Raw genomic sequence first — 26,904 nt, forward strand, 5'->3', positions numbered from 1 at the left:
AGTCCACGGGGAAATCAGAATGCAATCACTGGCCTCCCAGCAAGGAGCAAACTGCTGCACACTCTGTCGCCCAGGGAATAAAAAGTAAGGTTGCCCCTGCCCAGGAGTGAGTGGCACCCACCGCCTGGAGTCCCAAGGGGTACACATCTCAGATGTCATCTCTTAGGAGATCAGCCTGAAATCTGAAGCACCTCCCAGAAGTGCCAACACAACAGTGCCCCATCCTGCCAGCCGAGAGCAGGTGCCCTGTGCTGCAGAGATCCACAGAAAACTGGGAGACAGATCCTGCCAGTTTGCTCCTGGGCAGGGAGATAGACAGCTTGGAGGAGGAGCACATCCTGGTCCTGCTAGACCCTGAGTTTTATTATCTCTTCCCACTGGATCAGGCTATAAATTCCACTCACTGTGCCCCTTCCTCTCAATTCCTTTGCTGAGAGGTTGGCTGAAGAATGAGGCCAAGATTCCTGAAAACTGGCAGGCTTCTGCAAAGTCAGTCATCTTTTCACTGGACAAATCTTTGTTGGCCACCTAAGTGTATAATATCACCATCATGAGCACCTGGGGATGGACTAAAGGTATCCCTAGACCACAGATCTTAAGAGCATTCAAGGGACCCTGAACTTGACTTTGAAAATACTGCTAGCCTCCTACAGGAAGGCTGCCTTGTACATGAGATTATCTATAGAGGGGACTCTAATGAAAACCACTTTGGATACCATCCAAGAAAGGCCTGCCTCGACCAGCACTTGACCCTATAATGTTATAATGTGGAGTCCCGTGGTGCCTGAAAGCCTTCTCTAAACTCAGCTGTTACATTTCACGCTCCAGAGGTTGTTGCCAGAGGTCTATTTCCTGAGTATCACTTGCGGGCAGAGGTGAGAAACCCAGCCACTAACCAGGTCCCATGAACATTGCCTGCAGCGGTTCTACCAGACTGCCAGCTTTTGTGTAAAAACAAGAGTAAAAATAAATAAATACAATAAAATCCAGTGGGGCGGTAAGCTCTCCAGGCTGCAGTAGAGAGGTATAGGGCAAGTATTTGGATGTGACTCATGGTTAAGCAGCCTCTCATGATCTGATAAGGCCAGAGACTGGGGCAATCCACTGAGATGAATGTCCAGACATCAGCCACCCCTGGAAGCCCTCCAGAATCTTTATCAGCATCCCAGCTTGCTGAAAGGTTTCCCTTCACCACTCTTCCCAGCGCGAACCCTTCTCCCATCTAGCCCCACCCTCTTTCTGCAGATTCCCTTAGAAAGGTTTCTTGGTACCTCCATCCATCAAGCCTAGTTGATTACAGTTCTGTCTGAATGCATTACCACCTCCTCTTGGAGAGACAAGAGGTAGTTAAGGCCTTTCTTTTTTCCCCTTTCCTTTATATTTTTATACTGGGGATTGAACCCAGGCTGACCTACCACTGAGCTACATCCTCAGCCCTTTTATTTTTTATTTTGAGACAGGGTCTCACTAAGTTGCTGAGGCTGGCCTTGAATTTGCAATCCTCCTGCCTCAGCCTCCCGAGTGGCTAGGATTACAGGCATGCACGACTGCACCTGGCATAAGTTCTTACTTTTTTTTCTGAAACGGGGAATTTGTTTATTCCCAGAAACTGGACTCTATGTGCTGTTCCTATGTGAAAGGGACATGTGGTCTGGAGCAGGAGAAAAAAAAGTCTCCGGAATGGGTGATTTCCATAATTATGCTTCCCAAGCCTTCCAGCTGACAACCCTTCTTTCTGCCCTGCCAAGTGGGCTTGCTCTGGCTCTCTCTTACAGTCCCCAGCCCCCACCCTGTTTTTTCAAACACATACACCCACATGCTCACATTTCACAATAAGTAAATGGTTAAAAAAAAAAACAAAACTCCCTATTTTTTTTTTTTTTTTTCATGCAGCAGATGGCAGGTCTCAGGAACTTGGTGGAAATTAGGCTTTCTGATTTTCTAATAAATTTCAGCATCTCACACAAAAAGCACAAGCTCATTTTGATTCTGATGTTAAGTACCATATGGCACATCATCCATGGAACGTGGCAGCTTCATACTCAGGGTAACGAGGACGGGAGGATCTTTGCTCTAACAATGAGGTCTAGCATGTATGAACCAATTGGATTCCTGGGTGAATACCATTTGATAATAATATTGTATATGGCAGTGGAGTAATTATCCCTCTTTTATGGTATGTGTTAATTTTCCCTGCCAGTTTCCCTAATTACAACTGCCACCCAAAGGACTACTTTTCGTAAATACTCTGTAAACATTTGAAAAGACATAGATAGCATATGCATGAAGAAAAGCGTCCCTGGATTTTGAAACCGTCTGGAAAATTGGCTGACGTTTTGTATGTTTTTCAGTTGCATAAACAGCCGGGGAAGAACTTCGACTATATGGAAATGTCCTCTCCCTTCCATGACATCACGGGCCTTCCTGCCCTGCCGTGATCATTGTTTTCAGGGGACATTTGTCACTGCTATCTTCATTAATCTTAAGTGAACAGTTCCATGAGCTTTGACAAAAGCATACACCGTGTAGCTCATGCTCCAGTAAAGATATGGAACATCTCTGTCACACATGAAGTTCCCTGGTGCCTCTTCTCAGCCAGCCAGCCCCACCACCCCGGCTCCCACTGTTCTGATTACTGTCACTCTTGATTAACTTTGCTTGCTCTTGAACTTCACATACACTGAAGCACACAGTGCGCTTTCTGACTTCTTAGCGTTTAACTTCTGTCTGGAGCATTGGGTTCAGATATCATTTTCCAAATTAGACATAGGTAAGTCAATGCAGCCTCTTTTGATACGTCTCCCACAACATGTTAGGAGCCCCCACGAGGTGGTCTATATACCAGATGCAAGGGAGAAGCACAAACCTCTTATTTTTCATAGAACCAGCAGGGAAGGGCAAGATACCATATGGAGGTCATTAGAGTAAATCTGTATCATTTAAGGAAAGAAACCAGGGGGGATGCAAGGTGAAGCATCAGGAAAAATATCACCACTCTCCGGTTGTGAGGGTCGTATTCCTGGGACTAGAGCTGCCTTCTTCCGGGCTGGGAGCCTCTGGGAGTGGATTTGTTTCTCTTGTCTACCTCTGATTTCCTGGCTTCCTCCAGCAGCAGGGGTTCCATGCCTTGAGATGGGGTCCCAGAGGGTCTTCTGATCAAAATGTCCCCTGTGCCTTCTAGGCATCTGAAATCCTCATTCCTTTAGGCTACAGCTTTGGAAACTTCTGCCAAAATAACAATATTATCTATTCCTTTGATGAATCAGACTTGCTGGTATTCACCTAAGAAGTCAGGAGACGTGAAACAGATAAACTTTGACGTGTTCATATCAGACCCATGGAAAGGGCCCATTTCCTCATCAGGCCAAAGCATAGAGCGCTCTCTAGAGCCAGGGACTGTGGATCAAAAAGGTGAAAAGTAGCACAACTTGACTTGGGTAGCACAGAGTGATCCTGATTTTTTTCCTTGGTGGGACTAAAATCTCATGGAAAGATGGCTCCGTTTCACAATCTGAACCAGGCACCGTAGCTCTCACCTGTAGTCCCAGCTACTCAGGAGACTGAAGTAAAGGATCCCTTGAGACCAGAATCTCAAAATCAGCCTGGGCCACACAGGAAAACCCGGTCTCTTAAAAAAAAAAAAAAAAAAAAAAAAAATTTCTTTCAGACATATTTTTCTATTTGAAATTTCAGAATGCACAAACTAGGGAGTGAATATCAGTAAGAATTTCCCCGGGGGCGGGGGGAATCCAGAAGATAGGGTAGTCTGTTCACAGTAGGTGCTTGCTGTACTCCACTGTGGTAAGGACTGTTCACTTTTACCAAGCTTCTCTACGTGGCACGAGGCACTTATATGTGTTTAAGGCTGAATCTCATGAAATTGCCATTTTTACAGGTCAAGGACTAAAGAATATGGTCACTTACCCTGGGTCCTGCTTGCTATTCATTCCTCCTTACCACAATCCTGTAACTGGGCCCTATTATTGTTAACCCACTTGAACTTGGAGGATCAGAGAAACTAAGCAGTTTCCTTGAGTTTCCAAAATTAGCTATGATCACAGCTAGCATTAAATCTCAGACCCTTGGTCTGTATTTGTATTGCTTCCAAAAAAAAAAAAAATCTCTTTTTCCAGGAAAGTCAAAACTCTGTTTAGCTGTTTAGGAAGGCCCCTTTTTCCTTCATCGACCACGCTGGAAGATGATGTGTTGATTGTCCCTGGACTTGGGTACAATGTTCTGAAAAATGCAGGGGACTCTTACTATGCAACCAAAACTTCCCCTGAGGACCCAGGAAACCAGCGAAAACGGAGGCTCTTTCCTACAGCAGGGACATCAGCTAATGAACCCCGTTCGCCTCCATCCTGGTTACCAGACCCGTGCTCGCTGACAATGGTATCTGTGTATTCTAAGCAGAGGGCATGGCCCTTTCCCTTTCCGTTTGAATTTTAAATTTTCAACAATAAGCAGAGGACCAGCGGGATTGTTGGGCCTGAAGCGCCACCGTGTGGCCAAAGCGCCGCAAACCAAGAGGTGCTGGGTCTGTTAACTCCTCCCCAGGAAGAGGGTGGGGAGGCCAAGAAGTGGACCATATGGAGCAGGGCCGTTCACTGGACTCAGGTCTGGATTAATCACGAAAAACTCTCCTGAGAGAACTTCTCCAGGCTTGACTGAACTACAGCCGCAACGTGAATGTGCATTTGCTTTTACACATTCCATACAAAAACCAGACAAGGCGAGGTGAAATGTCAAATGACACAGTGGCACTTCTGATCAGGACTCATTAAGGACCAAATTCAGCCACCCTCAAATCTAATCTAACCCGTGTCTCCAGTTGATAAAGGGAAAGCCTCAAATCAATCAGGTGATCTGGGTAAGGAGGTACAAAGGACTGTCACACTGTGATGAACTGGCCGTAACTCACATGAGGATGCTTTTTGAGACCCCTGCTAGTAATGCGAACTGCAAAACTGACCACCGCTCACCGTGTGCCAGCCACTGTGCAGAGTGCTTTACAGGTGTGTTCTCCTCTGATGAGCCCGGTCTATAGTCCACGTCTATGGCGTAGTCACCTGCACCAAGTCCCTTTTAAAATTAGGGAGCAGAGACTGAAATGGTTGGACAGCATACCGGAGGCCATCTGGCCAGTGGGCACAGGAACTGAGATGACAGGCAGATCTGTGACTACAAAGCCCACTTTCCACCACAAGCTGCTACAGTGCTGTCTTCTTCAAAATGATTTTCCCTGGAGGCCATTCCTCCTCCAATTATGCTCAGAACATTTTTAGAATCTCTCTTTTACAGCTATTTTCAGAGTGTGTTGCAAATTTTTGAATATCCTGAGTGTTATGGTTTGGATGTGAGGTGTCCCCCAAAAAGTCATGTGTGAGACAAGGCAAGAAGATTTAGAGGAGAAACAGTTGGATTATGAGAGCCTTAATCAAATCATCGGATTCATCTGGGATGGGGATTCACTGAGTGGTAACTGAAGGAGGGTGGTGTAGCTGGCAAGGTGGGGCATTGGGGGCGTGGCTTTGAGGTATATATTTTGTATCTGGTAAGTGGAGTCTCCCTCTCTGGGCTTTCTGATCATCATGTGAGCTGCCTCCCTCTGCCACACTCTTTTTCCAGGATGTTCTGACTCACCTGGAGCCCCAAGGAACAGAGCTGGCTGTCTGTGGACTGAGTCCTCTGAAACTGTGAGCCCCCAAATGAACATTTCCTCCTCTACAATTATTCTTGTCAGATCTTTTAGTCACAGCAGCAAAAAAGGAAAGCTGACTAATACACTAAGTGAGAGTAAATCAACTCTCTTGGATTACAACCATAGTTAATACTCATCACAGAGCAGGATTAAGCCCATTTAATTGCCACCAAGAGATAGTACAATCATAACCTGATTCATGTTTGAGAAAATAAGACCTGGAGAGTCTCAGTCACCTGGCCCTGTTTACAGGGGCCCCCAAGATCAGCTATGGATGAGACCCTGTGAACTGATGGGGAGAGGGTCACTGGATGAGGGAGAACTGAAGTCCAGCCATTGCAAGACAGAGACAACCAGGGTAAGGGACATCACACAAAGATACTCAGCCACCTGTGGGCTCCCCTCCTGCACTCAAGGGGGCTTGGGTTTTAGAAACAGCCAAAGCAGTCCAGAGCTGGGTCCCATGAGTAAGGTAGGTAAGCTTTCCACACTGTGCACAATCCCATTTTGAATCAAAATCAAGACCACCTTTCTCAGCTGGTTTTGGAGCAGGCCACCAGCCCTGCAGGACCCCAGTACCACCTCTCCTCCAGCTGTCTGCACTGAGCACATTCTCCACCTCATTACCTCTCCTGGCACCTCCCTTGCTTCTTCTCTGCCTGGCCTCCCAATGTTGTGTCCTCCCTGCCTCAGTTGTGCATCTCTCTCCCCTCTTAGGTCTCACTCAGTGCCTTATGACTTCCTCTGTGCACGGCTTCAGATCCCATCTCTGTGCCGATGGCTGCCAAGATAACACCTCCGGACCTAAGCAGGTCCTGAGCTCTTCGTGCAGATGTCTGGTTCCTCATTTGACATTTCTCCTTGAAAGTCTGAAGAAGAGAGCTCTAGGAGAATATATTCAGAGCAGAACCGTTGCCGTCCCTCCACTCCCAAACCCCTCCTCGTCAGCCCCTCCCTTTCCCAGCCTCATAAATGGACTTCCATCACTAATTTCTTAACCAAAACCCTCTATCTTCATAATGAATTCATTGCCAGCCAAAATACCTGTAAGTTCTACTTCAGAGTTGATCCTAAATCCAACCATCTCTAATCACCTCCATTTCTCCCTCCTCCGTCTCACCCACCACGATGTCTTGTGGGGACTCCGGCAGAGCTGACCAGCTGGCTCCCCAACTTTCCCTTCTGCCCTTTGCAGTCAAATCCCTACCCAACAGCCAGAACCATCTTTTAAAAATGAAATCTAATGGGTTATTCTGTTGCTCAGAACCTTCAAGAACTCATCAGTACATCCCTCTCTGCATCCTCAATGTGCCCCTAATGAAGCTTAGCGTTCATACATCTCTCTCTCCACATTTAAAAGCTCTGAAGATGGAAATCCTATCTTACTTCCCCTCAGGGCCCAAACCAGCACTTGGTGTATATGGGTGCTCGGTAATAGCTTATGAGTGGATTAATGATGGCTTTGGGCTCCTTCTAAGCTGACACGTACCCTCCAACCCAGGTTGATTTTCCATGGTATATCCTCAGCCTGTATCCCTCCCTGTGGCCTGGAACCTTGTACCCTTGGATGTTTCCCTATATCTTAGTTCATAATCACTTTATCATGCTGCAAATTGTCCCTCAGTCCTTCAACAAGTCACCGTTGGCGTGGCTCGAGGCACTGGGGATAGAGCGTGACAGTCAGGCTGAGATCTCACTCCTGTGACGCCTGCAGGCTAATGATATGTATGTGTTCATTTCCACATTAGATTATGGTAAACACAATGAAGAAGAGGACAGCATAGGGGGATGAAGAACAGGTCAAAACAGGGTGGTCAGGAAAGGGCTCTCTGAGAGGTAACAGGAGATTTTGAGCACATGAAGTCACATGGAATCTAGAAAGTTCTCCCCAAACCACCCTGCCCTGACTAACTCACACTCCCTAGGACAAGTTCTCAGTGATTTTGAATGGCCTCCTGCATAGATTCGCATGTATCAATATAACCCTTTACCTAATGTCTGTTTCTACTGTGGACCAAAGGTTCTACGAGAGATTCCAATTATACCCCAGACACAGGGCTGGGATGGTACACATATTCAGTATCCTTTGTCAAATGACAAATAAGCAGATAAATAAACATAAGCAATTCCCCCAAGAGAATGTTGAACAGGCTTTGGTATCTAGTGTGGCCTGTGAGGTCTAACAAGAGGCCCAGCAGGCTTTGGCTGGAGGCAGAGAGCCCCTGAGGATACAGGTCCTGGTGGCCATGTTCCCAGTTGCATAGCAACCAGGCAAAAGGATGGACACAATTCAAATTAAACTCATGGTCCCCATGCATCTTCCTCCTCATAGAAGAAGACATTTTGTGGTGGGAACTAGATTATCAGTGATTAAGAATGTGTCAGATGCTGGGAGATTCCATCTTCTTTTCTTGACATTTTGTCTAAGGATAGGTCAATTTTCATGTAACCAAACTAATACAGTTTTGGGAAAGTTTCAGTGGCTAATGTACTACCCCAACGACCACATGATTCCATTGAAAACCTTGTCAACTCAGGGAGACAAGAATCAAACAGATCCATTTGATTTTCTGAATTGACTCTGTCTCAGATGCATTTATCTCAAACCCCAACAGATACTATCCAGGATTCCCCAGGCAGAGCCCTGATCCTGGGGTTTATTACCAACTTCAAAGACAAAAATCATCCCAAAAGACAAACCAGCCTTATATTTCCAAACTGTGGAATCTTTTTCAGACAGACTGTGTATTTGTCTTATTAAAGACAAAAACATACAAAACATAAAGCAAAATAGAAAAAGCACAGTTCCATATCCCATAAGGAATAAATGCTAGAAAAGAAAAAATCATAATTCCAAACATCCTCTCTGTCCTGTTTATTTTTTTTTTCTTTTCTATAAAGCAAAATATACACAGTGCCTTTACCACAAATGTCAGGGTAGATCTCTGATAAACTGTAGTTTGATAAGAGGAAGAGTAAAGAGACCTTTATCCTGGCTTTATCCCCAGCAGAGAACTTTCAAACACAAGACTTCAAACAAGGCCACATTTGGCGAAAAAGAATGATCCATGGGGATACGTTACAGTACTTTAATACAGTTTATAAAACAAGTCTCCCAAACATTTATTTTTTAGTCAAGCTTCTGGCTATAGTCAGGTTAGTATAAGCAACAAAACCAAAGAAACCTCCCAAATATTGACATTGGCACTCCAAAAATAATAAAGAGAAGTATTAAAGCATTTCCAGTATGTTTTCTTTCTGAAAGCATGTTGATATAAAATTTCTAAGAATGCTAGAGAATCACTAATTGGTTTTCTTTTTCTTCTTCTTCTTTTTAGGAGCTAAAAATACTTAGATTCAGACAATCTGGTTCACATAAATAAAAAGTTTTTTTCTTAAAAACTGAACAATAAGAATAGTATCACACAGGCATGGCAGAAGGAAAGCCTTTATTCAATTCTCAGAGTGATCTTAGCCTGGAACAGCCCTGCTGAATTTAGATGATTGATTTCTCCTCCTCTAGTCCCTCTGTCAACCCCTCAGGACACATACATTCATGGGCATGCGACCCCCAGGCAACTGCTGTGCCAAAAAGCATCAGAAGAAAGTAAGAATGGACAGAGTGCAGTGTATTCTCCAAACCAGTGGTCCTCAAACCGGAGTGCATGTAGCTATATGCAAAAATACAAAACGTATGTTAGAAATACAAAAAAGCAAAAAGCACTTACAGTGAAATCCTGATTCAGATAGTTCCGTTCTAGAGATACAGAAATCCTTTCTAGACCAGAAGAACTTAGGGTTCTGATTAATCTCTGAACTGGGGACAAGGGGACACACAGCCTGTCATAAACTGGTTGCATGGATACTTATAAAGATTTATTGGGTGAGAACTAGAAAACAAAAGAAAAAGACTCATTTCATCTCCTTCTCTAGCCAATTGCCTTTGGGAAGTGGAATTGATCTTTTGGGATAGGGGTGACAGCGGGGTCCTGACAGACTCCTTCCCTCACCCTACCACCAGGGTATTGGCTTCATCTGCAGCTTAATCCAGAAATTGCTGGAAAACTTAAGAGACAAAGCGTTGCTTCCATTCTGCACGAAAGAAGACAACCAAGGGGTGTTTCTGAGCCCTGTAGAAAGAAGAGCTGCCTCTTTGAAATTTTTTGGCCCAGAGTTCCAAAACAGTACTCATTTCTGGAACTGAACAGAATGAGCACTCACGAGGAGGGCAGGCCAGGCGCGGCCAGGGGAGTGAGCCTGGGCGCTCTGCTCAAGGTCCTCTGTGTCTTCTGCTCTGGAACACCAGTCGGGCTCTTCCTCCCTGCTCAGCTGGTGGGGAAACCCAGGCTCCACATCTCCTGAGGCATGTTCTACGGAAAGCTGCAGGTCTATTTGGCACTAGGTAGGCACCAGTCGGCAGTGGCAGAGGAGTTGGACTTTGTCACAGTTTCCATTTTTAACTCCATGGAACACCTTATGCTGAACTACAAGCAGACGCCTTCTCAGAGACTCAGCCTGAGACAAGTCCAGGAGCCCAGATGGAGTCAGGGCACTGCCCGCTCCCACAGTCTTTTTCGAAGTAGCCACTGCCCTTTGGGATTCTCTGTCTCATAGTAGTCCTCCCCTGGAGGTGCCAGGGTGTCCAGTGCGAAAAGCTCTGCATTCCATTCCGTATCTTCTCCTGAGAAGTTGAAGAGGATCTGTCTGGAGCTCCCCAGGCTAGAAGGAGGAATGAGGCAGAGGGTTTAAGTTCAGCTTGGCCAGCGGCACAGAGGGAAGGGGTGCCCGGATTATCACCATCCTGTGGAGACCATCAGATTGCTCCCCCAGTCCTGGGCTTTGGGAAGGAGCAAGCAAGTGTCATTATGGGGGCTCTGGAGGGACCTCAGGTGGGCCTTGTCCTGGCCTTACAGAAGAAGGACAGGTGATGAGGACTGGGTCATGGTTTCATTACGTCTCAGACAGGGTTTATTATTGTGAAAGAAAAATGCTATCTAAGAAACCCTGACTCCATTAGAGTTGAGTGACTTCCGTAGAAGCAAAGGAAACAGCTGGTTGAGTCTTGATAGGCCCTTCTGTTGGACAGGCAGGCCCCTGCAGCAAGGCCTGGGTTGGCCAGACCAAGACTTGAGAACACAGGACTCACACCTGCATGAGCAGGGACCAGGAGTGTGGGGCTTAGTGATGGTAACTAGACCTGGGACAGGAGGACATGGAGGAGAGAGACCATAGGAGGTGGTGGCAAGATGGCCCTCCAAGGCAGAACCGGGAGAGTCTGGGATTGAACTTGTCTTTCTAACCAACCAATTCCCAGTTCCAGAGAGGACTGCAAAGAGCGGTAGCACCTTCTTCGACCTCCTGGAATAATAATCTGTTGGAAATAGAGTTTATATGTTTTCTCCAAGGAAACAATACAAGCAGTGGACTGCAGGCATTTCCCTAAGCCAGGAATGAGCACAGATATTCAGCAATAAAGTCAAGGGAAACAAGGAGAAGGCATAACTGGTTCTCCCGAGAATGTCACTGCACACAAAGATACCATGAGACATCTCTGACTGTGAATTTCTTGCTCTGTTCAACCCCAAACTCTCATTAAAAATCTGTCGCACACAATGTGTCAGTGGCATCTGGGGATAATGATGAAAGATGATGGCCCAAAGCACAAGGGTTAAATAAATGGGCCAGAGAGAAAGGGAGGCAAATCTGGCACCAAAGGTCCTTCCAAGCAGGTGACAACAATGGACCATGTTAGAATGGAGACTTAGAAAGAAAAAAAAAAATCTTTATAAGTCCTGCCCCCAGAAATACAATATACAGGAATAATTTTGGCATGTAGGATGGGCACTCAACGCACCTTCAGGACCACCCAAGGGTCTGGAGGACACAGAAACATCTTGGCTTCGCTATTTAAGCCCAAGCACTTACTCTTTTTTGTGGGCTTTGGGCTTAAATTTCAGGGTGTTGAATGCCCCTTCCACAGCCTTGGGCAAGTAAATGGGGTGCCTCTCCAGTCTCCTTTGGGTGCCAATGGTCCTGCGCTCAGTGCTCCTTTGAAACTGGCTGTCTGAGGTGTGGCCTGTGCGAGCAGCAATGTCCTCAGAATGTCTGCGTGGCGCCCGCAAGATCCAGTTGGAATGCAAGCTGTGCTCCCGGGAGCTGGTGGCCACTGGAAGAGAGAAAAGGGTGACCTGGGAAGGGAGGGCTCAGCGTCTAGAGGGGAAGGAGGCAAAGGAGGGGGTGGATGGGCCTAAGAGCTCACAGGGAATGGGTGGAGATGACATTGCTCGTCACAGCAGATTCTTAGAAAGGCCCAAATGGCTGAGCAAGGGGAAATGACTCTGCAGGTAGGTGCAGGGGTACTGGAATATTAGTTCCATCAAACACAAAAACAGGGATCTGTATTTACTGACTTGGAATCATGCCCAAGATGTATTGTACATTGTTAAATGAAGAAAGAGCCTATTTTTGTTAATAAAATAAAACAAACTAGTGCGTGCATGTGTGTGTGTCTGTGTGTGTGTTTGATTTTGGTTTGGTTTTTTTATGTGTGTGTTTGGTTTTAGTTTTATTTGTGTGCATGTTTGGTTTTGGTTTTGATTTTGTGTGTATGCTTGTGTTTGGTTTTGTTTTTGTTTTAGAGTGTGTGTGGGGTTTGGGTTTTAGTTTGTGTGTGTGTGTTTGATTTGTGTGTGTGTGTGTGTGTGTGTGTGTATGTGTGTGTGTGTGTGTGTGTGTGTATAAACACTTTGGAAAGGTCATGTGCTCCATGTGGGTTACCTCTGGGTGGTTTCAGGTCATACATTTTTTTACCTTCTTTATGCTTTAGCATGTTTGATTAACTTGAGTTACAGTTAACATAAACCATTATTTTTATCAGAAAAAAAGGTCATTTTGTGACAAAAACATTTTCATTAAAAAATTGTAATTGTGAAGGTGACACTTGCATCCTCAGTGGACTTTGTCATCTTTCCACCAACATTCGGCAGTGCCCAGGTCTCACTGCTGGGTGCGGGCTTCCATTTGCTGGGGGCTGCTGGGCTGCATGGGTGAGGAGGGCCAGCGACCGCCAGCAGGGTAGGATGAGCGTGGGAAGCAGCAGATATGGCACAGAACCCAATTTGAAAACCCAAATCTCACAGATGCACATCTATGGAGACCAAAGCAACAGCAAACCGCAAGCACGTCCTCCTTTGAGCATTAGCTGAAACCCTCAAGATTTATTTAATATTATTACCACAAGCCATTACCTTAGTATCTAGATAATGGGTGTGTGGGGGGGCAAGTCAAAGTTTAAAGAAATGGGCAATTTGGGAATTTAAAAGCAGGCTCAACTCCTCGGCCTGTTAGACTTCTTTGCTCTCCGTAGTGATCCACCTTGGTGAGGAGGAAGGTGAAGCTTGGGCCTTCCCCTCCCCTCCCTCCAGGGACTGGCTGGCCTGGGCAGGCTCCTGGGCCTCTCCTGCCCTATGCCACAGCCAACATCCGGCTTAGGGAGGATCAGAAGCAGGATTTTCAAAAACAGTTTATCCTTTCCCTTTCTTTTTTCAAAATTGTGATGACATGCACATAGCATCAAATGCACCATTTTAACCATATTTAAATGTGACACTGGGTAGTGTTAAATACACTCACATAGCAATCTCCAGAACTTTCTCACGTCACTAATCTGGAGCTCTCCCATCCATTTTGCCCCTTGAGTCATTTCCCTATCACTGTCCCTCCCGGGGAATTAAGACAGGGAAAGCCCTGCCCTGTCTAAGCTCTGGTAAGTGGACCACAGGCAAGTCTTCCTTCACACAGGGCCTCAGAGTGCTGGCGGGAGGCTGGGCGGCAGCAGCAGGGGCAGCCAGAGCAGGAGGTCCCCAGAGACAAGCTCAGGGGCCGGCAGGGACAGGGGTTCCCTTTAACCAGGAAGCGGGGAAACCCTGCTGCCTACCCCAGGGTTCCACTCACATACCCACCAACTTTCAGCCACCAGGTTACAGGTCCCTCCCCGAGTACGCACCATCGAAGTCCACGTCTTCGTTCAGCAGGTCGGCCTCAGCAGCCCGGGGCGCCCTCTCTGTGTCCAGCTCTGCAATGATGGCGTCGAAGAAGGCGATGGCCTCGGCCACATCGGCAGTGAACTGCGAGTATTTCTTTGAGGTGGCTTTCTGCTAGAGATGGAGACCGGGAGAGAGGGCTGGCTGAGCCAGGTTCCGGGCACCCTCGGGCGCGTAAGCCAGAGATGCTGGAAAGGATTAAGTGTTGCTAAAACTTCATGAATGTGGAGTCATGAATTTAAGAGGTTTCAAAGGTAAATTTGAGAGCCAAGATATAAAGCAAACCATAGTGTCTATTAGTGAATGAGTGGATTAAAACGATGTGGTATATTTTCACAGTGGAATGTTACTCAGCCGTAAAAAAGTAATGAAATCCTCCATTGGTCGCAAGATGGACAGAATTGGAGGACATTGTGTGAAGTGAAATAAACCAGGCACGGAAAGAAAAACACCACGTCCTTTTTCACAAGTGGAAGTTAAAAATTGTGATCTCTTATAAGTAGAGAGGAAGGGGAGAGAGGAGTGGAGATAGAAGGATAATGAGTCGGAGATGAAGAATTACAAAATCCAGGTAGATAGGAGGAATAAACTCTAGTGTCCATAGCACAGGAGGGCCAATATAATTCACAACAATTTATTATGTATTTTATAAAGAACTAGAAGAGAGGAGTTTGAAGGTTCCCACACAAAGAAATGAAAGATGTCTAAGAAGGAAGAAATGTTAATCAACCTGATTTGCTCATTACACTTTGCATACATGTATTGAACTATCTCATTATACCCCCCAAATATGCAATTATTATGTGCTAATTAATTTTTTTCAAAAAGGTAAAGTTGATTTAGTGCCCCATTGAAGGAAGTTCAATAACCTAGATTCATAAATGCTATAAATCAACGGATTTCTAAATATCTCAGGCAGGGATAACAAAAGGACAATAAGATCTGTTTCATTCTTGTTCACAGATTTGTCATCAGACATTAGAAAAAATAATGCAAGGGAGATCCATGGAGTAGAAGCAGGGAACCCAGAGGGAGGGAAGAACGGGAAAGTACTAGAAAATGAAGGTGACCAAATTATGTCATTTATGTGCTTATCACATGCATTTCAACTTTATATATAACTGTAATGCACCCATATAAAAAAAAATAAATAGAAGGAAGACCAATAGAGTAGAAGCAGGTGAGCCAGGGGAGGGGGGAGCAGAGGGGAAGAGGAAATATGGGGGATTGAAATGGAACAAAATATGTTCTGTGCATTTATGAATGTGTCCAAGAAAACCCTGCTATTATGTATAACTATAATGCACTAATAAATATTAAAACATAAAAATTAATGCATCTTTCTCTGACCTTGTTCCCTGCTGCTAAACACCCACAGGAGCCAGAAGAGCTCGTTAGGTTGTTGACAAATCATTCCCAGGAGGACAAAGAGGACGTGTTGAAAACACTCTGAAAGGGCATCGGTTTTGAAAGTGGCCAGTTTGGGCCACAGTCATGGAATAAATTGAAGAGATTTTAGTACGCTCATTTGAAATGTATAAATAGTAATAAGTATAGACTTAAATGAACCATTTGGTGTCTAACCAAGTTTCAGGATCTTTGCTGACTTCTGCATGATCTGTTTATCATCCTCTTGACCATGACCCATGAACAGCCTGCCAAGCACCTGATGCCATGGAAGTCCAACACCGCATAGGATAACATTCATAAATTTTAAATCAAATAAATAAACCACTAGCCTAGAAATTGGCACCTTGGCCACTGAGGTCCCGGTCATCAGAGCTAGTGGGCAGTAGCCCTTTCAGCCTCACACTTGTTATTCCAAATACACAATCATATTTCTTATTTCCAAAACTTTGAGCTTTAGGAGTTAAGACAGGTCTCCCAGCTACACCTGATGCTCTGGCTCTGTGTGGCAGTGATACTATCCCAGGCTCACCCAGAAACGGGCTGGTGAGCTCCTCCCCCAACCCTGCGGAGCCCTTTTCTGGATCCTACCAGGAGTCTTTCTCTGCTGGGCTATGCAACACACCATCATTATAAAACTTGATTCTGTTACAAGAGATTTGGGTCCTGGTATGGCTGGAATGTGAGTCATTGGTGGCTCACTGGTGTCATTATTTGTACTGGCTGACACTTGCGTGTGTGACCAAGTCCCATCTTCAAAAGAAGGCTTCACCCTGAGATCCTTTATGAAATTAATCAGGGGCAGAAACAAATGAATAAACAAATTGCTTTTTTTTCTTGCTTAACCCTGCCTTCCTTCCCTGCAGACAAAAGCACCTGCCCTTTGTTCCAGTCTGAGAGCCCAATCCTGGGAGGTGATATGTGGATAGTCTGTGTCTCCCTCGTCATTGTCAGGGTTACTGTAACAGTGGTGCCCAATCCCAGCTGGATGTAGAGACTTTCTGTGTCTGGCTTCTTTGCAAAGGAATAAACTCGGATAATCCAGAGACTCCAGTGCACCACAGCTGAGTACCAGCATTTGAAAAGCACTAGGGCATGGGGGAGGGAGAACGGGCCCACAGGTCCCCACCTCAGTGTCTAATCTAGGATGAAAACCTCAAACACCAGTCTTACACCCTGGCTTTACAAGAGCAGACCTCTATGATGATGGGGGCACCGGGGACAGGACCCAAGGGGACAGGATACAGATCAGTGAATACAGAGTACAGAAGCTCCTGTACTAAGGCTCTGAGGCTCCTTGTGTCCTTGTGCACCTCCTCGTGCTTAGCACACAGAAAGATGACCCTGGTCTCTGCTGCTTCCCAGGGAATCACAGCATCCCACCCAAGAGGTACACTTTTCCAGCCCCAAACCTGACCTAAACCACCTCCCAGGCAAGCACTTCTCTGCTGGTGTTCATGCGGGGTGTTTGCTTCCTGGCTTAACATCTGGCATCCATTCCTGCTAGACTTCCTCCTGATTAGACACAGCAGGTGGCCTAGTGTGTTTAAATGACTGGAATTCTCATCCCATGTCCTACAGACAGGGTGACCAAACATCCTGGTTTGCTCAGTAATCACCCCAGTATATGCCTGTTACCCTAGCATAATTATGAATAGCACCTTGTCTCACTCTCAAAAGTGACCCTACTCAAAGGACAAATTACCTCGTCCCTCTACACCTGCCACTTCTGATGCCATCTCCCCGTTCCCCACAATGAGCAGACCATTCATTTTAATATCGAGTTTCTACATATGTGCATAATTATTTCCTAAATCTTCACTCAAATCCCCATTTCGCTGATCACCAATCCTTTGAATAGGGTTTATTTGAGTTCTTGAGCTTCTTTCTTGCCCAAGTCATCCACAATATCTCATCAAAAGTTTCCAGGTATGTTTATTTAAGATGAACTAGGAAATTCAAATACCCGTGAAGAAATTTGAGTACAAAATCCTTCTAGGTCTTCATGATTTGTTTTTCAAATCTTCCATATTTGCCTTGTTCAGATCTCACTGTTGTTTTTAAAAAAAATCAACTATCTTTCTAGAATATCCAAATTTGTTTCATAGAAGAAATTCTTCTTACATACTCATATTTTATCATTTATCATGTTTAATTAGATTACATTGTTATAAATTATAATAAGTCCAAAGAACATAAACCAGTTTGGGAACAAATATGACGATTTTAATAAGCACAAATGCAACTTAAAAGGGCTGGTGAGTACATAGCATACTCTAGTCCTTAAAGTGGCTTCATTATAAGCATTTTCATATATAAAAAATGTAGGAAATAGTCCTATGAATCCTGTGTCCTCACCACCAACTTCAAAATCCATTGACTTTCTTCCATATTATTCACCTATCGCACTCCCTCTTTTTTTGTAAAACTAACTCTAAAAAATATAATTTTGCTCATAGATACTTCACACTATATCTCTAATATAAAAAATTTCAGGTATTATCCACAATATTATTATAGTCAACAAAACTGCTAACCTTTAAATAACAACAAATACCCAGTCTGTGTTCTATTTTCCCTGATTGAAAAAATGTCTTTTGCAAGTTCATGTGTTCAAATTAGGATCCAAGTTTGTCATTGCTATGTTTTTGCATCTCTTTTAATGTTTTATGTATGCCAATTAATTGTTGAAGAATCCACATCATTTGTTCTACAGAATTTCTCACATTCTAGATTTGACTCACTCCCTGGTGATGTTGGTTGATCTGTTCCTCCATCCACCACATTCCCTATGGTAATAATTTATTAGTGATGATCTATACCACATATCAGGAGGTACATAATGTACATTTTCCAGCTTTATGTTACATGGGTTTATATGGATTTATGTGATGCTAGCTTGTTCCATCTAGTTTAAAGTTTATCTTTAGTCTTTTTCTTAGTGATTTTGGAGTCATTGTCTAGATCCATTATTTTATTACTGGTTCCAAAGTGTTGCTGCTTTTCTTCCCCCAGTGCTGGTGATTGAATCCAGGGCCTCATGCATGTTTGGCATGATTTTTCTAATTCTACATTCTTTCTGCATTTATTAGCTATGTTTCTGGTGTGAAGAATGTTCACCAATTATCCATTGTGTTTAGAAACACAAGAACAAATAATTGATCCTTTCGTCTCATTTATTATTTTTAAAGAAAGGAATTGATTCCTAGAAAGTTCCTAAGACAACTATGAGCCCAGCTATTGGGGAGGCTAAGGCAGGAGAATACTGAGTTTGTGGTCAGCCTGGACAACTTAGTAAGCCCTGTCCCCAAAATAAAAAGGGCTGAGGATGTAGCTCAGTGGTAGAGCACTTGCTTGGAATGCACAAGGCCTTGGGTTTAATCCCCAATACCTCAAAAAGAAAATGATGATCAATGAGGTTCATTGGTTTGTTCTGGTATCATCACCAAAAATTCAGGAACTTTAAACATGACTTTTCATCACTTCTAATTATCCTTTTTAGTGCTCAAAATTGTCCCATCCATTGACAGCAAGAACCCTTCCGAGGTGGATCCTGAGTTCCTTTGACACAATCTTAGCATCTTTGAGAGTTTCCAAGATTTTTAGACATAACACAATACTCAATGTTCACCTTATACATTTCCTACTCCAGACTTTAATTCTGTTGTTTCTCCAAGGAGCCTTGTTTTTAAGTCAGAAGTGGCATTTAGACACCACAATGTATATGTTAGGGGTTTTATCAGTGCAGGATTGTTATTACTTTTAGGTCTTTAGAATTAACTAGAAAATATTGCTTTTTTGGAAAATGAAAAAAGATCTGGAGTTTGTATTAATCTCTGCAATTCAAATTATAACAGTATATTTGCCATTCCTCTCTCCCACTCTTTGTATTAGTGCTATAATGCATTTTACTTTTAATTATGCTATAAAAACACAATATGCTGTTCTACTTTTTCCTATAGACAGTTGTATTTTAGATAATTTAAAAAGAAAACCCCACAAATTTTGTTTTTACCCTTTCCTCTCAAGGGTCTTTATTTCTACGTATGGATATAACTTTCTGTTATCACATTCCCTCCTCCCAAAAATCATCCTTTAATATTTATTGTACTATTGGTCTCCTGACAATTAAATGAATACTCTGGATTTATCTTAGAAATATTTATTTTGAAAAAAAAAGAAATATTTATTTTGCTTTCATTTTTAAAGATGCATTGAACTCTCTGTTGACAGGTACTGTTGTTTGATTGCAATCCCCAAAATTCATGAGTTAGAAATGTAATTGCCAATGGAACAGTTTGAGAGGTAGAACCTTAAGGGGTGATTAGGTCATGAGGGCTCTGCTCTTATAAATGGATTAATGCCATTATTGCAGGAGTGGACTAGTTATTGAGAGAATGAGCTCCTGATAAAAGGATGACTTCAGCTCACTAGTCCCCTGTCTCTCTTTTATATGTGCTTTCTTTCCCTTCTTCCTTCCACCATGGAATGACACAGCAAGAAGGACCTCTCCAGATGTGGGCTCCTGACCTTGAACTTTTGAGACTTCAGAACTGTAAGAAACAAATCTGTTTCTTACAAATTAACCAGTCTCAGGTATTTTGTATGGTAACATAAAACCGACTAAGTCTATAGGTTTTGAGGTTTTGATTTTTGTCTTTTCACTTTTTAAAAGAAACCACTCCAGGATCCAAGATGGTGGACTAGAGGGTGATTGCATCTGCAGTCGCTCCAGAACCCAGGATTCAAGAAGGGGAGGCATTGAGAGACTCGGACTAAAACAGAGCGACGGGGTGAGTCTCCCCCACCCGGTGAAGCGCTGCCCGGGTGGCAGGCCCGGATTCGGGTGGCTTATTAGAGTAGGGCAGAGCAGCTAGAGTCTTCCCCAGGCAGCTCTGCGCACTCCGGTGGTGGGCTCCTCCCACAGGGCCAGATTCTCCAGCATCTCGAAGCAAGCCCCCCAGTGAGAGCCTTTCCACACAGAGCCAGCTCCAAGTCCTGGAACCAGTAGCGGGCTAGGGGCAGCTTTCCGTGGAAGCACTGCATTATCAAGTTACTCCAAGACTTCAGGCTACTGAAGGCAGGAAGGTGAGACACTGGAAATCTACAGGGACACTATAAGCCAATAGAAGAATTCTGCAATATCACAAAGTCCCACTGACATCTGACCAATATGAGAAAACAAGGGAAGAAAATGTCCCAAACAAACCTAGATACTATATCAATAAAACCCAATGACAGCACAGCAGAAGAAATGTCAGAAAAGGAGTTCAGAATGTACATAATTAAACCAATCAGGGAAGCAAACGAGGAGATGAAAGAGCAAATGCAGGCATTGAAGGAGAAGATGAAAGAAAAATGCAGGCATTAAATGATCGCACCAATCAACAGTTAAAGGAGCAAATACGGGAAGCAAGAGATTATTTCAATAAAGAGTTAGAGATATTGAAAAAAAAACAAACAAACAGAAATCCTTGAAATGAAGGAAATAATAAACCAAGTTAAAAACTCCATAGAAAGCATAACCAATAGGATAGAACACCTGGAAGACAGAACCTCAGATATTGAAGACAAAATATTTAATCTTGAAAACAAAGTTGACCAAACAGAAAAGATGGTAAGAAATCATGACCAGAATCTACAAGAATTATGGGATATCATGAAGAGGCCAAATTTAAGAATTATTGGGATTGAGGAAGGCTTAGAGAAACAAACCAAAAGAATGAACAATCTATTCAATGAAATAATATCAGAAAATTTCCCAAATCTGAAGAATGAAATGGAAAACCAAGTACAAGAGGCTTATAGGACTCCAAATACACAAAATTACAACAGACCCACACCAAGGCACATTATTATGAAAATACCTAACATACAAAATAAAGACAGAATTTTAAAGGCCGCGAGAGAAAAGAATCAAATTACATTCAGGGGGAAACCAATAAGAATATCAGCAGATTTTTCAATCCAGACCCTAAAAGCTAGAAGGGCCTGGAACAACATTTACCAAGCCCTGAAAGAAAATGGATGCCAACCAAGAATTTTATACCCAGCAAAACTTACTTTCAGATTTGACCATGAAATAAGGTCCTTCCATGATAAACAAAAGCTAAAAGAATTTACAAAAAGAAAGCCAGCATTGCAAAACATTCTCAGCAAAATATTCCATGAGGAAGAGATGAAAAACAATGATGCAAATAAGCAACGGGAGGAACTAGCCTAAAGGAATAGCCAAATAAAGGAGAAACAAAATCATGTCAAAAAACAAAAATGAGTCAAATGACTGGGAGTACAAATCATATCACAATAATAACCCTGAATGTTAATGGCCTGAACTCATTAATCAGAAGACAGACTGGCAGAATGGATTAAAAAGAAAAATCCAACAATTTGCTGCCTGCAAGAGACTCATCTCATAGAAAGAGATACCCATAGACTAAAGGTGAAAGGATGGGAAAAAACATACTATGCACACGGACACAGCAAAAAAACTGGAGTATCCATCCTCATTTCAGATAATGTGGACTTCAAGCCAAAGTTAGTCAGAAGGGATAAAGAAGGACATTACATACTGCTTAAGGGAAGCATAAATCAGCAAGACATAACAATCATAAATATCTATGCCCCGAACATTGGCTCATCCATGTACATCAAACAAATCCTTCTCAATTCCAGAAATCAAATAGACCACAACACAGTAATACTAGGCGATTTTAACACATCTCTCTCACCGCTGGATAGATAGTCTAAACAAAAATTGAATAAAGAAACCATAGATCTCAATAACACAATCAACAATTTAGACTTAACCGACTTATATAGAATATACCATCCAACAAAGAATGAATACACTTTCTTCTCAGCAGCACATGGATCCTTCTCTAAAATAGACCATGTCTTATGCCACAAAGCTACTGTTAGCAAAAACAAGAAGATAGAGATACTACCTTGTATTCTATCAGATCATAATGGATTGAAATTAGAAATAAATGACAGACTAAAAAACAGAAACTACTCCAACACCTGGAGATTAAATAATACACTATTGTATGATGAATAGATAACAGAAGACATCAGGAGGGAAATAAAAAAATTCTTAGAGTAAACGAGAACAAAGAAACATCATATCAAAATCTCTGGGACACTATGAAAGCAGTACTTAGAGGAAGATTTATTTCATGGGGTGCATTCAACAAAAGAAGTAGAAATCAACAAATAAACGACTTAACACTAGAGATCAAAGCCCTAGAAAAAGAAGAGCAGACTAACACCAAAAGTAGTAGAAGACAGGAAATAGTTAAAATCAGAGCGGAAATCAATGAAATGGAAACGAAAGAAACAATCGGAAAAATTAACAAAATAAATTGTTGGTTCTTTGAAAAAATAAACAAAATTGATAAACCCTTAGCCACACTAACAAAGAGAAAGAGGGAGAAAACTCAAATTACTAAAATTCGGAATGAACAAGGAAATATCACAACAGACACGAGTGAAATACAAAACATAATTAGAAGCTATTTTGAAAATCTATACTCCAACAGAACAGAAAACCTCGAAGACATCAACAAGTTTCTAGAGACATATGAATTACCTAAACTGAACGAGGAGGACATACACAACTTAAATAAATCAATTTCAAGCAATGAAATAGAAGAGGTCATCAAAAGCCTACCAACAAAGAAAAGTCCAGGACCAAATGGGTTCTCAGCCGAGTTCTACAAAACCTTTAAAGAAGAGCTCATTCCAATACTTCTCAAAGTATTCCATAAAATAGAAGAGGAGGGAACCCTCCCAAACTCATTCTATGAAGCCAATATCACCCTGATACCTAAACCAGACAGAGACATATCAAGGAAAGAAAATTTCAGACCAATATCCTTAATGAACATCGACGCAAAAATTCTCAACAAAATTTTAGCAAATCGCATACAAAAACATATTAAAAAGATAGTGCACCATGATCAAGTGGGTTTCATCCCAGGGAGGCAAGTTTGGTTCAACATCTGGAAATCAATCACTGTCATTCACCATATCAACAGATTAAAAGTTAAGAATCACATGATTATTTCAATAGATGCAGAAAAAGCATTTGATAAAATACAGCATCCCTTCATGCTCAAAACACTAGAGAAAATTGGGGCAGTGGGAAACATTCCTTAATATTGTAAAGGCCATCTATGCTAAGCCCATGGCCAATATCATTCTAAATGGTGAAAAACTGAAAGCATTCCCCCTAAAAACTGGAACAAGGCAGGGATGCCCTCTTTCACCACTTCTATTCAATATCGTTCTTGAGACTCTAGCCAGAGCAATTAGACAAACCAAAGAAATTAAAGGGATACGAATTGGAAAAGAGGAACTCAAACTATCCCTGTTCGCTGATGACATGATTATATATTTAGAGGAACCTGGAAATTCCACCAGAAAACTCTTAGAACTCATAAGTGAATTCAGTAAATTAGCAGGTTACAAGATCAATACTCATAAATCCAATGCATTCTTATACATAAGTGCTGAATCTTCAGAAAGAGAAATTAGGAAAACCACCCCATTCATAAAAGCATTGAAAAAAATAAAATACTTGGGAATCAATCTCACAAAAGAGGTGAAAGACCTCTACAATGAGAACTACAGAACACTAAAGAAAGAAATTAAAGAAAACCTTAGAAGATGGAAAGATCTCCTATGTTCTTGGATAGGCAGAATTAATATTGTCAAAATGGCCATACTACCAAAAGTGCTATACAGATTCAATGCAATTCCAATTAAAATCCCAATGACGTACCTTACAGAAATAGAGCAAGCGATTATGAAATTCATCTGGAAGAATAAGAAACCCAGAATAGCTAAAGCAGTCCTCAGTAGAAAGAGTGAAGCAGGGGGTATCGCAATACCAGATCTTCAACTCTATTACAAAGCAATAGTAACAAAAACGGCATGGTATTGGTACCAAAATAGATAGGTAGATCAATGGTACAGGATAGAGGACATGGACACAAACCCAAATAAATACAATTTTCTCATACTAGACAAAGGTGCCAAAAATTTGCAATGGAGAAAAGATAGCCTCTTCAACAAATGGTGCTGGGAAAACTGGAAATCCATATGCAACAGAATGAAACTAAATCCCTATCTCTCACCGTGCACAAAACTCAACTCAAAATGGATCAAGGACCTCGGAATCAGACCAGAGACCCTGCATCTTATAGAAGAAAAAGTAGGTTCAAACCTTCAACTTGTTGGCTTAGGATCAGACTTCCTTAACAGGACTCCCATAGCACAAGAAATAAAAACTAGAATCAACCACTGGGATAGCTTCAAACTAAAAAGCTTTCTCTCAGCAAAGGAAACTATCAGCAATGTGAACAGAGAGCCTACAGAGTGGGAGAATATTTTTGCCACTCATACTTCAGATAGAGCGCTAATTTCCAGAATCTATAAAGAATTCAAAAAACTCTACACCAAGAATACAAACAATCCAATCAACAAATGGGCTAAGGAAATGAACAGACACTTCACAGAAGAAGATGTACAAGCAATCAACAGATATATGAAAAAATGTTCAACATCTCTAGTAATAAGAGAAATGCAAATCAAAACTACCCTAAGATTTCATCTCACCCCAATTAGAATGGCAATCATCAAGAACACAAGCAACAATAGGTGTTGGCGAGGATGTGGGGAAAAAGGTACACTCATACATTGCTGGTGGGGTTGCAAATTAGTGCAGCCACTCTGGAAAGCAGTATGGAGATTCCTCAGAAAGCTTGGAATGGAACCATCATTTGACCCAGCTATCCCACTCCTTGGCCTATACCCAAAGGACTTAAAATCAGCATACTACAGAGATATAGCCACATCAATGTTCATAGCTGCTCAATTCACTATAGCCAGATTGTGGAACCAACCTAGATGCCCTTCAGTTGATGAATGGATAAAGAAAATGTGGCATATATATACAATGGAATATTACTCTGCCATGAAGAATGATAAAATCATGGCATTTGCAGGCAAATGGATGAAATTGGAGGATATCATGCTAAGTGAGATAAGCCAATCTCAAAAAACTAAAGGACGAATGATCTCGCTGATAAGCGGATGAGGACATATAAGGGGGGATAGGAGGGATTAGCGTTAGGGTTATGGTTAGGTTTAGGGTTAGGGATGAGGTGGGTGGTAAGAATGGAGGAAGGAATGACTGTATAGAGGGAAAAGAGGGGTTGGAGGGGTGGGGGGAAGGGAAAAATAACAGAATGAATCAAACAATATTGCCCTATGTAAATTTATGATTTTCTATTAAAATAAAAAAAAAAGAAAAATAAAGCTATATCCATTAAAAAAAAAAAGAAACCACTCCATTGTCTCTTAGATCACATCATCTCTGATGAGAAGTCTGCTGTACTTTTTAATCTATGCTCCACTGTGTGTAACATGTCTTTTTTCCCTTGTCTTTTCAACAAATTTATTACAATGTGCCTATTGTTATTAATCCTACTTGGTGTTTTCTAATTCTTTTATTGGTTTAGTGGATGATGAGAATTGTAAAATTCTCAGCCATAATTTCCTCAAATATTTCTTCCCCCCTGCCTTCTTTTCCAGTTACATTTATATTGGACTATTTGATGCTATTCTACAGTTCCTGAATGCTCTGTCCTATTTTCCTTTGTTTTCTTTGTGTTCCAGTTTTGGTAATTTTTTATCTACCATTCCATCTTCAACCTTGTTAATTCCTTCCTTGGCTATATCAAGTGTCCTGATGAGCCAGTCAGAGATTCTCATCATTGATACTGTGCTATACATTTATAGTCTCTTCATTTGATTTTTCTCTTAAAGTTGTCATGATTTTATTGGAATTCTCCATCTGATCTTGCAAGTGTTCTGCCTTTTCCTCCTCCTCCTCCTCCTCCTCCTTTCTTCTCCTTCACCTCTTGCTTGTTCCCCTTCTCCGCCTTTTTCTTCCTCTTGTCATATGGCTTATACTTTTCTGTTAAAAGCCAGGTATTCTGTGTAAGGTAGTAGACATTGAGACTTTTATACCCAGAAATGTTCTTTTTTTTTTTTTTTTTTTTGCTGTGTTAGGCCTTTAGTTTGATTCTTAGTCACTCTAGATTGTTTAGGTGGATTGTTGCTATGGTTACTCTCAGGATATCATAGACTTTAAAGTTCTCTTGAAATAGTTTGTGTTCAAAGTAGAGGCTGATGACCCAGAGTTTCTCCTCAATGTCTGCTGCATCCTCAGTTTTAGGTTTTCCATTTGTGCTGCCCTTGGGGGAAGGTCTCTCTCCATGTTCTCACCTCTCTCTTAGCAATATTCAATGTACTACTGAATTCTTGTTTGCATGGTGATAGGAGGTAGAAGGTCATTCATTGTTTTTATGAGTAGGCCCCAGTCTTAGGCAGGCACCTTGTCCTGGGGATGCAGCCTACTTAGCAGCCTTGACCTTCCTTTGGCTGTAGTTATGAAAATCCCTTCCACATTCTCCTTCCCAACTAAAGTTCTTGCTCCAAAGGAAGTTACAAAAGCATAATCTTGTCAGGTAGCCAAAAACCTCCCTCAGCAGCTGCTGTCCCCTCCCCAGGACTGCACCGTCAGGGACACTTTCTCAGGGCACTCTACCAATCTTTTGTGAGCACCCACTGGAGGTCATGGAGAGTGAATGTGGATTTTTCCTATATTTGCAACCCTCAGGGACTTCCTCTCTCTCCCCATCTTGCACTCTGCCACCACCCATTTGCTACCAACTTTAGGTGGGA

The 26,904-nt window shown here is 42.4% G+C and overlaps 1 protein-coding gene across 1 annotated transcript in view; it reads right to left on the reverse strand.

The window, feature by feature from the left end:
• Nucleotides 1-10,245: 10,245 nt before the first annotated feature.
• LOC306659978 (uncharacterized protein C13orf42) overlaps nt 10,246-26,904 on the reverse strand; it is a gene marked incomplete at both ends in the record, with an annotated part of 32,928 nt that continues 16,269 nt past the window's right edge. Inside the window, 3 exons of the mRNA XM_079138023.1 lie at nt 10,246-10,420; nt 11,627-11,867; nt 13,707-13,854. Coding sequence (XP_078994149.1) covers nt 10,246-10,420; nt 11,627-11,867; nt 13,707-13,854 — 564 coding nt within the window. The remainder of the gene's footprint in view (nt 10,421-11,626; nt 11,868-13,706; nt 13,855-26,904) is intronic.

Source organism: Sciurus vulgaris, assembly GCF_902686455.1.
Source record: "Sciurus vulgaris genome assembly, chromosome: 4".
In the NCBI taxonomy this organism is placed as follows: domain Eukaryota; kingdom Metazoa; phylum Chordata; class Mammalia; order Rodentia; family Sciuridae; genus Sciurus; species Sciurus vulgaris.